Source organism: Taeniopygia guttata, chromosome 3, assembly GCF_048771995.1.
Source record: "Taeniopygia guttata chromosome 3, bTaeGut7.mat, whole genome shotgun sequence".
Classification (NCBI taxonomy): Eukaryota; Metazoa; Chordata; class Aves; order Passeriformes; family Estrildidae; genus Taeniopygia; species Taeniopygia guttata.
Window position 1 is genome coordinate 97,712,630 of NC_133027.1, and position 12,162 is coordinate 97,724,791.

At 43.5% G+C, this 12,162-nt stretch overlaps 1 protein-coding gene across 2 annotated transcripts; it reads right to left on the reverse strand.

Annotated features, from left to right (window-relative positions):
• Positions 1-5,634: 5,634 nt before the first annotated feature.
• SRP9 (signal recognition particle 9) lies at positions 5,635-12,050 on the reverse strand. 2 transcript variants are annotated; one of them, XR_012055282.1, is made up of 4 exons: positions 11,894-12,050; positions 9,214-9,282; positions 7,409-7,943; positions 5,635-7,363 (listed from the first exon to the last, which is right to left on the reverse strand). XR_012055282.1 is itself a non-coding variant. In XM_002197381.7 (3 exons), the coding sequence occupies exons 1-3, from the start codon at positions 11,963-11,965 to the stop codon at positions 7,824-7,826; spliced, it is 261 nt and encodes an 86-aa protein (XP_002197417.1). In that variant the 5' UTR covers positions 11,966-12,050; the 3' UTR covers positions 5,635-7,823. The 2 variants fall into 2 exon arrangements, 1 of the variants encoding a protein (XP_002197417.1); XM_002197381.7 differs by having other exon boundaries at positions 5,635-7,943.
• Between the last annotated feature and the right edge of the window lie 112 nt (positions 12,051-12,162).

Below are 12,162 nucleotides of genomic sequence, written 5' to 3' on the forward strand. Positions count from 1 at the left end.
TACTCTGCTCTGTGCTGGTGCAGCCTCACCTCAAGTCCTGTTTGCAGTTTTGAGTACCACAACCTAAAAAGGACAATAAACAATTAAATTGTGTTCAGAGCAGGGTGACCAGCCTGGTGAAAGGTCTCAGGAGGAAGACTCAGTAGGAGCAGCTAAGGACACTTGCTTTGTTGAACTTGGAGAAGTCTGAGGGGTGAGCTCATCACAGCCCAGCAGTTTCCTCACAGAGGAGGTGCTGATCTCCTTTCTCTGGTGGTCAGCAGCAGGACACAAGAAAATGGAACGAAGCTGCATCAGAGGAAATTCAGATTAGACATTAAGAAAAGGTTCTGCACAGAGTGGTCAGTCACTGGAGCAGGCTACAGGGAAATGCTCGTAGCATCCAGCCTGTCAGATTTCAAGGAGCATCTGCACAATGCTCTTGATCATATGGTTTAGCTTTAGGTAGCCCTGTGAGGAGCAGGGAGCTGGAATTGATGATCCTTGGGGATTCCTTCCAGCTTGAGATATTCTGTGATTCTAAGTAAGACAAATGGAAAACATTAGCAGCTCCATGGTCTGGCATTCCTCTAAGTAATTTTTGCTTTAGCATTGGGCTGAGGTAGAGGAACAATACACACAATATCCACCTTCAAAGCAGCTGGAGTTTGTTACAGAAATTAAGGAGAGGATGTGGCCATGATAGAAACTTTTGGGACTACTGGTGGGAGGGCAACTGCAGAGAGTTCAAACAAAGATTCATGTAAGGACAGAGAAACTGACAACAACAGATAAAATAATGGGTTTTATCTTTAAAAATCACTCTTTATATTGTAAGACAGGTATTGATCAATATTATTACGGAGAATTGCTGATATCTCATCTTTTACATCTTGTAGACTGGCAGTCATCAGCCAAATAAAATAATGCCAAGAAGATTGCAATTTGCACTATAGGAAAGCAAATGAGTTGATACAACCTATGTAGATATTCCAATACAGAGTATGAGCTGACAGATCTTTTTATTTGCTGAAGTCCAAGTGTAATTTGTTCATATCCAGTAAAACCATGTTCTTATACTATTATTGCCTGAGGAAGGTGGCCATGCAGTTTAATATTAATGTTTCAGTGACACCTATACACGTGTTATTCTCAAGTGTGACAATGCAGAATGTCCCCCTAGTGAAGCTCAACTTTGAGAACAAAATTGTTTATCAACACCCACAAGGAGAAGGTAACTGTATAACAATCCTCTTCCCCTTGGCCAACTATAACATCACCATGATCACCTGTAAAGAGGAAAATAAGGGGAGCATGAAAGATCTGAAGAGAAAGAATAAGTTTAAAACAAATGAAAAAGAAGAAGGGACTGAAGAGTCAGAAAAGAAGGAAGCTTAATACAGGAGTCAGAAAAATGAGGAAAGAAAACTCTTCTCTGCAAAATCAAAATAGTCCATTCTCACCACCAGCAAGATCATGTCCAGGAGGTATTTCAGTATTTGTGTTTCCAGGGTTGGCCACCTGGATACATTCTGGAGGCATCTTAAGAATTTATTGGTTTGGAGCAGCTACAGCTCACTGAACCATTTCTGCTGGAATAAGCCCTTAACATGGTGATCCCTGCTTAAATCCCTGCCCCAACATTGGCACTTCGAGAATGTCAGGAATTACAACACAGTTTTATAAGTCCATGGTATAATTTACACCTTGTACCGTATGTTCAGGTCTGGCTGCTCTAAGAGACTACCAGAGTGATACAGGCTTCTAGGAAGAATATAATGTACAGGTTTTGGTTCCACCCTTTCTGTATTGTCCATAGGAGCTAGAACAATGCAGAAACAAATTCTGACATATCCAGTTTTTAGGTAAATATTGTGTAGCATGCACATTATAGGGTATATAAAGTGACAGACAGGAGGTTTTTACAAGCAAGTCAGGGAAATTCCAAGATAAGAGTTTTTTAGGCTGTGGTTCCATGGCAACCCAAGCCAATCTAACTGGTTGTTTCACTCCCATCGTTCTCCTCACTCCTCTGGGGAGCTCCCAACCCTTCCATTTCACTCCCTGTAGCACTCAGCTGACCTTTTGTGAAGCCATCTCAGCACACTAACCAGGTGGAACAGCACGGCGGCAGCTCTCCAGAACATCCAGGATTTTCTGACGCACTGGGGAATGGGAACAGAGACCCACTGGAAGCGGTGCTAGAGGCCAGGGGGATCAGCAGCCAGCTGCTATATGGACCGAGGCTGCTGTGGGATCCCATCCTGCACATCCGTGCCGCGATCAGCATCAGCGGAGGGTCAGGAGCTGTTCCAAAGCAGCTGTTTGCTCTGCTAAAGCCACGGCTGCTTATCTGCAGGGTTTTACTCACTGTCACCCGGCTCTGCTGTGTGACCAAGCACAGAAGGTTCGCCTGTGGGCACAAACCAACAATCCCTGATGAAATTTGTTTATTCCTTTGGTTCCTGACCTCAGCTATATGGGAGCACTGCCGCAGAAAATGTGTTTAAAAAAAACCAAAACACCCCCGAACTGTCGATCACTGAAAGGTCAGCTTCCCTCGTGCCCCCAAATTTAAAAGCCATCTTTTCAGGCAACTTAAAGCAAGACACCGAGTTTCACACGGACGTGTCTGAGGCATTAGTTCATCCCCCTGCCTTGCTGACTCCTCACCGCAGCAGATGCCTTTGCAAAGTCACATTTTGAGCCGCGCTGTTTGCCAGAGCTCATTTGTCAGCGCCCCGAGGCGAGCCTTTCATCTCCCAGCCACACAATGATAGCAGAGCTGCTGTAGAGGTGGCTGTATTTACATGCATGAGCAACCCAGTTAAAATGCATATTTCAGCTGCCCGAACTCTCATTTGCTCACTATCAGCCATTCAGGAGGTGTCCAGAAAACTCAACCCCCTCTCCAAGGAACCAGTCTTTGGACTCTTGCTGTAAACACCCTCCTGTAGCTCAGGAAGGTTCTCAGTAAAGGCAGGACAATGCAGACCAGTCCTTTCATGAACAGAAGAACATGTCTTCTTCTAGACAGAAAAAGAACCCAATACACACACACAGCTTCAATGGAAATTTAAAAAAAATCAATCTATCCCAGACCTCTCGGTATGACTGATGTTTTAAGTTCTAAAAAAATTACTAAGAATTGGCACCAAAAAGGCAGCAAAAGAATGTGAGCACAAAACCAAAACTTGCTAAACAAAGTAAAATATCTTCAGAGCTGGTCTTGATTTAAATGGAAAACACTTTCATAAATACCAGCATTACAGTTTAAGAGAAATTCTATACTCTTGGTTTTGTAATCCAAATATTCACAACACCCAGGAACTGTCTGTTTGAGGAGTCATAATGGGTTGAGCACACTGGCTCCTGCTAGAAGACCAGGCACTTCCACACAAGAGCACTCAGAGATGGCACTCAGGGCTTAAGATGCTTTTAGAACGGCAGAAGGTAATTGCTTTCCCATCACAGGACTCCAAGAACACACCCCTACAACCACCTTGGCACGGTATAAGAACATAAGGACTTAGCCTCACCAGAAACAAAGATTATGTTCAACAACATGGGCCTGGACTTGCAGGAAGGCAGTTAACTCTGTTGTCATGCCATGACCATGTTTTTATTTGCTCAGTTCCCACAGACTTCAGTGTTGCATAGTCCAGTTCAGGCCCACCTTCTCCCAGGAGCATTTATTCTGGTGGAGCCGGCACTGGGCACACACACAGGCTTGCATAATAAGCAGGGGTTAACAAACTACCGTGCTTTGCATTCTGCCAAGTAACTAATCTGCTGCTAAAATACATTTAGCATCATTGTCATCTCAAAAATAACATTTCTACAGACTAAAAGGCCCACATCTGTCTCCAGTCTGTAGTGACTCAAACACTTCAGCCCAGCATCAGGGTGGGGAGGTTTATCTGAAAGCCACCCTGAAGAGTCTACTTAGACTAAAGACCTGCTTATGTGAAAGTAATAAAAGACATGTTTTTATGTCATCCCCAGCAACAAAGACAATTCAACCATTGCTTGTATTTAAATACCAGTCCTTGAACTCTCAAAGCTCTTTTCAACAGAAAGTATCTTTATAGACAAAAGTTGTGTTGAGTCACACAGCATCTACCCTTAAAGTAGTATCAGCATTTCAGAATAGACACCACCATGTCTTCAAAAGCAAATTACTAATAACATAAACAAGGAATTAGATGTAGTTTTTCATAGACTAGTTTCTCCTAAAAATAAATAAAAATAAGTGAAAATCCTTTACGACAGTTATCTAACAAAAGGACTCCTTGGATTTATTTGATCAAAACAGCTTTGCTTCAGTCAATTGGAAGGTCCCTCAGCACACAGCACCGTACAAAGAATACCAGTTTTCAACTAAGCTCCTACTCCCTAAGGACACCCACTAATGCTCACAGAATCTTCAAAGATCTGGACTTGTGCATAATCTGCAGCCTAGGTAAGTTTACAGAAAAAAACCCCACTTAGTCTCTATGTACTTCCACTTCAGATCCAAAGTTCATTTAAGAGGTGGTTACAGTGTAATTCCTGTGAGAGGTTTGTGCTCCCCCAAGCCAGCAGTGAGAAAGCACAGGTGGGTAAGGTAACTGTGTTTGCATCCTTCTTCTGGGTGATCAAAGTGAGGGGATTTATCCTACCTATAGCAGGACGGACACCTGAGAACATCTAAAACGACTTAATCCTTTAAGATCAGCCTACAGTAACAAGTGATCATCCCAGTCCTACTGACAGGAAAGTCTCCTCACATTTGTTCCAGCAAAATGCTGAGTATTACCCACTTTTACACTGCATGAAGAAACTTACTAAGATGAAACCTAATTTTTTTGACAAGTTAAAACATTTTTAAAAGTACCTGCTTGGCTTTGGCTCCATTTCCGATTTTGACAGACTCCAGCACCAAAGCATCCAGTTTTCCAGAATAAACCTGTCACTCCTAGAAGTTAGGTCAGGACTTTAATAGGAAGGCCTCTTTCATAAGGCTCTCTAAAACAAAGACTTGTGAACAAACTTCTCACTTCTCACCTCTACAGATAATTTAAAAATCTTCCTGCACTCCAGAATACACTTCCACAATGGATTACATATGGAGCAGCTCTGGGTTCAAACCTCTAAAATTGGAAACAGAAGTGGTTGCATATTAGTTACATATAAGAGAGAGCTCAGATGTGAAGCCAGCCTAAGAGCCTTGCACAAAGAATTGAAATCAAGACACTCAGGAAACCCAGCAGGTGAGAACCACAGAGAAACAGAATAAATTCCATGGGTAAACTAACCCAAGTTCTTGGAACAATAAGAAGGCCCCTATCATTTTATTAAACTACTCTCACCAAACAGAACAATTACTGAAGATAAGTAACAGGCAGCAAAAAAATTAGCTGTAGCAGGGAAAAGCATCCTATTTTTTTCAATCATTCCACTTCTGCAAAGGTCACCTGTCTGTCACTGCACGGGCTGCCCATGTGCTCCTGCCTGACTGCAGCCTGTAAGTGGCACCAGCTCCTGGCTGGAGAGCAGCAGTCTCTGGCAAGCTGGGCTGTCCAATGCAGAGACTCAGGTACTGTGAGCACCCCCTTTGCTGCAGCAGCCACAATAAACTGATTTTTTAATCACAAACCAGAGGACACACTCAAGTAGCTGGCAACATGATGGACCAACTCAGTGGATGTTTATTAGGGAAGTGATAAGTGTACATAAGGAGATATACTCTCAGCAAGAATACAGGCATGAAAGAAACAGAGCTTGGATTTCAGAGCTTCTATACTGCCCCATGAACATGGTATGGAAATGGCTGAAAATTCCAGGACAAAGTTATGATGCACCTATATTTTTCTAAACAAGTTTCCATACAATTTCATTTTCTTAAGCAACTGCTTTGTAATATTTTCTTTTGCATTTGGACTGCACAGAGCCACTCTATTTTTTCTGAGTATATGGAGAACAAGCTTAACAACACATAACTCTTACAAAAGTAGCAATAGGTTTTCCCCAGGGTCATAGGGAAATAATTTCTGAATTTAGAAAAGTAGAAATGTATTCCCTTGCCTGTTTTGCCCAAGAACTGCTCCTCTAATATACAGTGCTGTAATTGCTCCTCCTCTAAAATCTACTGGAGTATAAAGCTGAAGCCTTTCAGCCACCTGGTACACCCAGTTTCTCTACTACTATATTGCAAATATTAGGTAAGTTATTTGGAGCACCAAAGAAAAATATCAGTGTTACAGTATCTCATGACAGTTTAACAATGAACCAAGCCCAGCCTTCTCTCTGGCTTTATTTATATTTCAAAAGCCAATACAAAAATGTTACACACATACCAGTCACTGTTGCAGACTAGAATTTTAAGCAGTCACCAGGAATTTACTGCTGCGGTATTTTCCAACAACGTGCAACATTCTGAGTTCAACTGAAAGGGTACTCCAATGCAATATTCAAGCCTGGTGGGTTTTTTCCAAGCTTTTGGCAAATGTGGAAATTCCACTGCTTCCCAGTAGCTCCATTATTTTTATGTAACTCACAGCAGGTAGCTACTTAAATAGGTTGTTTCGTTATATATAAATGCCACCACAAGTATGGTCCTGCTTTACTTTTGTGGCTTGGTTTAACCTAAAAAAATCAGTTCTGAAAGCACCTAGTTATACCAATAGCCTAATTACATGAAAATGTTCATCTGTGTTCAAGTATGCAAGACCTAGTCAAAGGAGTATCAATTTTAGCTACTGGGTTTTCAAACAAAAAGCTTTTTTTACAAGAGACAATTAAAGCTTCCATCAGCCTACCAGAGGTTACTGTGAGAATCACATCTAAGCTGCAGGAGTATTGGTCTATTTCTGACAGTGGTATTTAAGTATTTATTAAGCTGTTTTCATCCATTTATTCATTTGGCTGACATCCACCTGCCACATGTAACATTTGAAAATGCAGTTAACAAGCTGCTAGAATAAGGAATCTGGATAGTGTTCAGCTGGATATTTTCTATTAACATAATAGGCAAGAGCTTCTAGAATTTGTCTTGCTGATATACTTCAACTCTGCCTGAAGCAAGGATGGGAAAACAAACCCCTGCTAGTACAAAATAGTTCAAGTATGTAAAAAAGCCACTGACTGTTTTTTTCTGCACAAGCAGAAAAAAACCCTCCCAGTTTCTTACAGATCTCTAGGAATATTCAAGTGAAATTCTATTTTAATTTTTAAAATACAGAAGTTTAATCACTTAACCAATATAAGAGTTCTACAAACTGCATTATGGATAATGTTGCACATCTTATGACTGAGAGCAATACCAAAAGATAGAGTACTGCCAGTGACAGCGGTAATAAAAATTGGCAATTTCAACATTTCAATTCAGAAAACATCTGTTATTCTAAACCCAACAGATGTATATAATGTATGTCAATATTTATTAGACCCAGTCACCATGCTACAGTATTAGATTAATAAACCCTCTCATTTTGAGAATACACCAGCATAAGGTATGAACATAATGAAATCTATATGAAATTTTACAGTAACTTTCCAGAAGTATGCCTGTGGCCTATCAAATTTGCATTAACATATTGTAGATTTAAAATATTTGCTTGTCTTCTTAGCATACCTACATGTAAGAATAGTTGCTTAATACCCAAAAATAAATATAAGCTTTCAATTGAAAGCACTTATTTTCCTAGATTTCCAAAGTGGAGTCTGAGGGGTGAAAATGCTTCAGACTTGCCATCAGTCCACTTCAGTACATAAAAGCATCTCCTGCCCCAGTTTTTCGTTCAAATCCAAAAGATTTGCTTGCAGTGAAATATGACCGGAGCACGGGTTTGATTCGCAGCCCTTCAGTCTGTTTCCATGGCAGCACTGCGGGATTCCTTGGCCACCATGAGCCGCATGAGCTGACTGTGGAATTTCTCGATCTTCTTCACGTCTTGTGCCTGGTCTGTTCTGTACAGCAAACACTGCAAGGCAAAGTTCCTGATATCAGATTTCACTTCAACTGCTTTTATCTTGTTTGTAGCTGCTATGCACTTGTGTGCTTGGAACACAAAAAACAAGGAGAGCACTGAAATGTTCATTAGTTGCCAGGAGGCAGCACCAACACATCTACCCTGGTCCAAAGCACAAACATATCTGTGTTTGCTTTTAAACTTCTCCTTAATGCTCCTGTCTCCCACATTGAAAACAGGGAAACTCCGAATTTATCCTAGCTTCTTCTAGCTCCAAAAAGTTGTTAAAACTTGGGTTTTAAAGCTGTCCTTTTTTTGTGTTGTCTAAACAGAGAAACAGATTTTAAACCTGAACTTACTTTCCAATTCTTTATATTCTGAAAGCAAGTTTATTTTGCCTTTCACAGTCCTTAATGTTACACCCCCAGGGACATAAAATTCTTAAAGTTCAATTCCCATTGAAGGGGATCCCCTACCCCAAGCAAAACCTGTTTTTCTAAGACAGCCCTAAACAGGGAGCACAGCATCCACCCAAACAAACAAAACAAAAAACCCCAAACACTAAAACAACCCAACCAAACCCTGAAACCAGTCCTCATTTCCCCCCACCCTGTGTAACATCATTCTGTGACTGAAAGCAGGTAAGGCAGCCTATACCCCAGAAGAGTTCACGTTTGTGAATCACCTGACTCCAACTTCCCCTATGGGCGATTTTAACAAAATTACCCTTAAATTCCCCTTTATCACTGCCCCACAATCAACACCTCACCCATGTTAAGCCCTACTGTCCTATCAAGAAGTGCCTTTATTGGAGTTTCACATCCATTCCAGGCACTTGAAATTCCAATGCCAGACTACTTTTCCTGGAAAGAAGAAATTTGACTCTTTTCCAAGTCTGAAGACAAGAGTAGGGCAGAATACTGTGTCTGGACTGCAGAATACCAGAATACCCTTGACTGCAGAAAAACAAACTCCTTAGCTGTAACATTGCTGTCACTCAGTCTCATAATCACAAAGAAGGAACTTCACCCACAGCTGGAAGTTTTCACCACTCTGAGCAGATAAAAAGGACCAGGCTCACACTAGTAAACACCTGTTTCAAAATGCTCCTGAACTGGTCAGTGTCAATCATAGAGCAACAGGGAAGGCTGAGTACAACTTTTTAGAAAATTGTCAGGCACTTTCAAGGCAGTGTCCAAGAGCTCCCAAGTTGACTGACAGCAAAACAAAAGTCTGTGAGAGGTACAAGAAGCTCTGAAAGGGGAATGTGCTCTGTACTTACAGCCACATCATCTGTCACTTTGATACAGAGGTTCCCATCACAATGTCGGTATTTTAGGACAACACGCACCTGAAATGACAAACATTTTAGGAATTAGCACTTACAGCAAACAACTTTCAGAATATATTGAAGGGAATCTGCCCACATTCAGACTACCCTTAATCATAATTATGTACTGCTCCATGTTTTCAGCACCTCTGTGGCAGTCCTCAGCTCTGGTGCTGTGGGAGCTGTAATCCCACAGCCAAGGTGGTGTGAAGTTGACCCACCACATTTCCCTGCCTTACAGTGTAGACTGCTTTTCTAGCAGCATCAGCAAGGTCAACATTGGGCATGTTCAAAAACCCTGCAAATACAGCAACAACAGTTGCAGAGACCTTGGAGACAGGCAGGACAAACCATGAGTTGTGTCGAGACACCCCCTCGCTGTGTATCACACCCCAGATAAACTAACTGGAAGCCTGTGTTTGTAGGCTTGAAACACTTCAAAAAAGAGTAGCTCTACATGAAGGCTTGAAAGGGATCAGCTGAGTGGGGCAGGCTCAACATCACCACTTTTTCTTCTATGGCACCTGAACTATTATCACAGCTACTCCTGAAGTCACCCACCCTGAGCTCTAACCCATCCAGTCCCTCTGGACCCTCAACTCACCAAAGTTCTCAAAGCCACACTGATAAAATCCACATCCTCAGTGGCTGAGCATTAAATGATTCCTCCTGAACACAGTTTGCAGCCTCAGCTAAAGTCAGTAACTAGAAACAAAGCAAGGTGGCCTTTGACAGCATTCTGAACTCACACTGCAAAGTTTTTATTGTACAGTGATTTGTGCTAATGGTCAATAACCTCCTTCGCTACAAACACATCTTGAAACTCCTGTTCCACAGCGGCTCTCATCACAGATTGACCCTTTTTGTTTAACAAACTGCCACCTCCTGCCCACAGGCAGCAGTGTGACAGCACATCTCCCTGCTGAGCAGCCCCAAAAGCACAAGAGAGGCTGCCACAGGCAGTGGGTTCACACTCAATGTATCAATAACCTGCTCCTGCAAAGGCAAGACCTGGCTGGAGAACACACACCCATCTCCCACAGCTCTTGTTCTTTCTTCAGCTTCCCAGCAAGACCAATTATGAAATTGCTGGGGCTAATTCTCTGCCAAATTAACAGGAGTGTACCTGTGTTATGACAACAGGGCCTATACAAACCCCTCTCTAAGTAGACAAATTTACTGCCACGGATGGGAAGGGATTGCCTTTGGAGGCACTTCAAGGAAAGGGGAAGAGCAACTCCCTGCTGCACTGACAACCCTTCCTCCATTTAACTGAATGTCACAGAGCCTAGGAAGGCAAAACTGGGCTATTTTATTATCAGTAGCAATCTCATATGATGTCTCTGTGCTAATTAAAAGGCAGAGCTAATCTGCTTCAAATAATCAGATAATTCAATCCTCTGAAGGTTTCTCCAGTTCACCTGCTTTTGGTGAAGAACACAAAGCCTTTTTTACTGAAGTTTTCTCAGGTGTAAGTTTCACATCACATTTTTGTGCTGCTTTTTAGGCAAACTATAATGCTTTTTCTGAAGACTGAGGTTAATTTTAATATTTGCATAAACCACATGCCCAAAATAAGTGACCAGAAACAAGAAACAGTAATAAACTGAGAAGCAAACTCCTTGAGAATTGTTCTTTAGGATGCTAATACCTTCCAGTCTGAAACGTGACTGCAGGCAACAATGCAACGCTAATGAAAGGACAAATTCAAATACTCTGGGTCTTAAATGCTATAAACTCATAAAGTAAACTAATTATAGATACTTCAGCAGAACTGTTAACCTCGGTTTCCAACACACATATTGTGAATGAGCTCAATGTATTTGATGTTCAGTTCGTGAGGTTCATCCCAGCTGCCAATAACACCACCTGAAACGCTGTTCCCCAGGGATGCTGTTGGGGCTACAAATGAGAGCTTCCTCCCGTTCCACAGAAGAGGATGCTCAGCTGCAACACTAACGAGTAATCAACCCCCTTCCTCGCAGGTTCTTTTCCCCTGTACTCGACACTGGCAAGAGCACACTTCAGGGGCTGCGTCCTGTTCTGGGCCTGTCACTTCAAGAAGGGCGCGGAGGTGCTGGAGAGGGTCCAGAGCAGGGCAGTGGAGCTGGGGCGCTCAGCCTGGAGAAGAGGAGGCTCGGAGTGACCTTCTGGCTCTCTACAGCTCCTGACAGGAGGGTGTGGCCGGGTGGGGTCGGCCTCTTCTTCCATGCAACCCCCACACAGCCTTAAGCTCTGCTAGGGGAGATTTAGGTTGGACATTAGAAGAAATTTCTTCCTAGAAAAGGTGATTTGACATTGGAAAAGGCTGCCCAGAGAGGTGGTGGAATCAGCATCCCTGGAGGTGTTCAAAAAATAAGCAGACGTGGCACTTAGGACTATCTATGGTCTACTTAATATAGTCGATTGTGTCATAGGCTGAACTCGACGATCTCGGAGGTCTTTTCCAACCTAATTGATTCTGTAATTCTGTAATTCTGCGATTCTTGCCTCCCCCGTGCAGTCACCAGCGACCCCCCCAGCCCGACACCGCCCGCCGCCCCCGCCGAGCCGCGCGCAGCTGCAGCTGCCTCCAGAGCGCCGCTGCCGCAGCCGGGCCGTGCATCCTGCCCTCCCGGCCGGGCTGTCCCACCTTCATGGGGTCGGCGAGGTAGAGCTTCTCGGCGGCGCGGGTGAACTCCTCCCAGGCCTGGAAGTGCGGCATGGCCGGGCCCGCTCGCTCCCCGCCGCCGCGGCAAGATGGCGCCGGAGGCGGCCGGGCGGGCGTGCGACTGAGACGGCGCCTGCCATTGGCCCGCGGGACAGCGCCACCCAATCGCGGGCCGCGTAACTCCGGGCAACCCGGGCCGCCGGCCCGCGCTCCCGCAGCAGCGACCCCTGGAGGCGCGGCGGGATGGCGGC

Excerpts from the sequence above, each read along its gene's own strand:
- SRP9 (XM_002197381.7), bottom strand. The coding sequence starts at position 11,965 with ATGCCGCACTTCCAGGCCTGGGAGGAGTTCACCCGCGCCGCCGAGAAG. Across the intron at positions 9,283-11,893 it reads ACCTCGCCGACCCCATGAAG|GTGCGTGTTGTCCTAAAATA; the intron begins GTGGGACAGCCC and ends TTGTCATTTCAG. Across the intron at positions 7,944-9,213 it reads AAGTGACAGATGATGTGGCT|TGTTTGCTGTACAGAACAGA; the intron begins GTAAGTACAGAG and ends TTTGCCTTGCAG.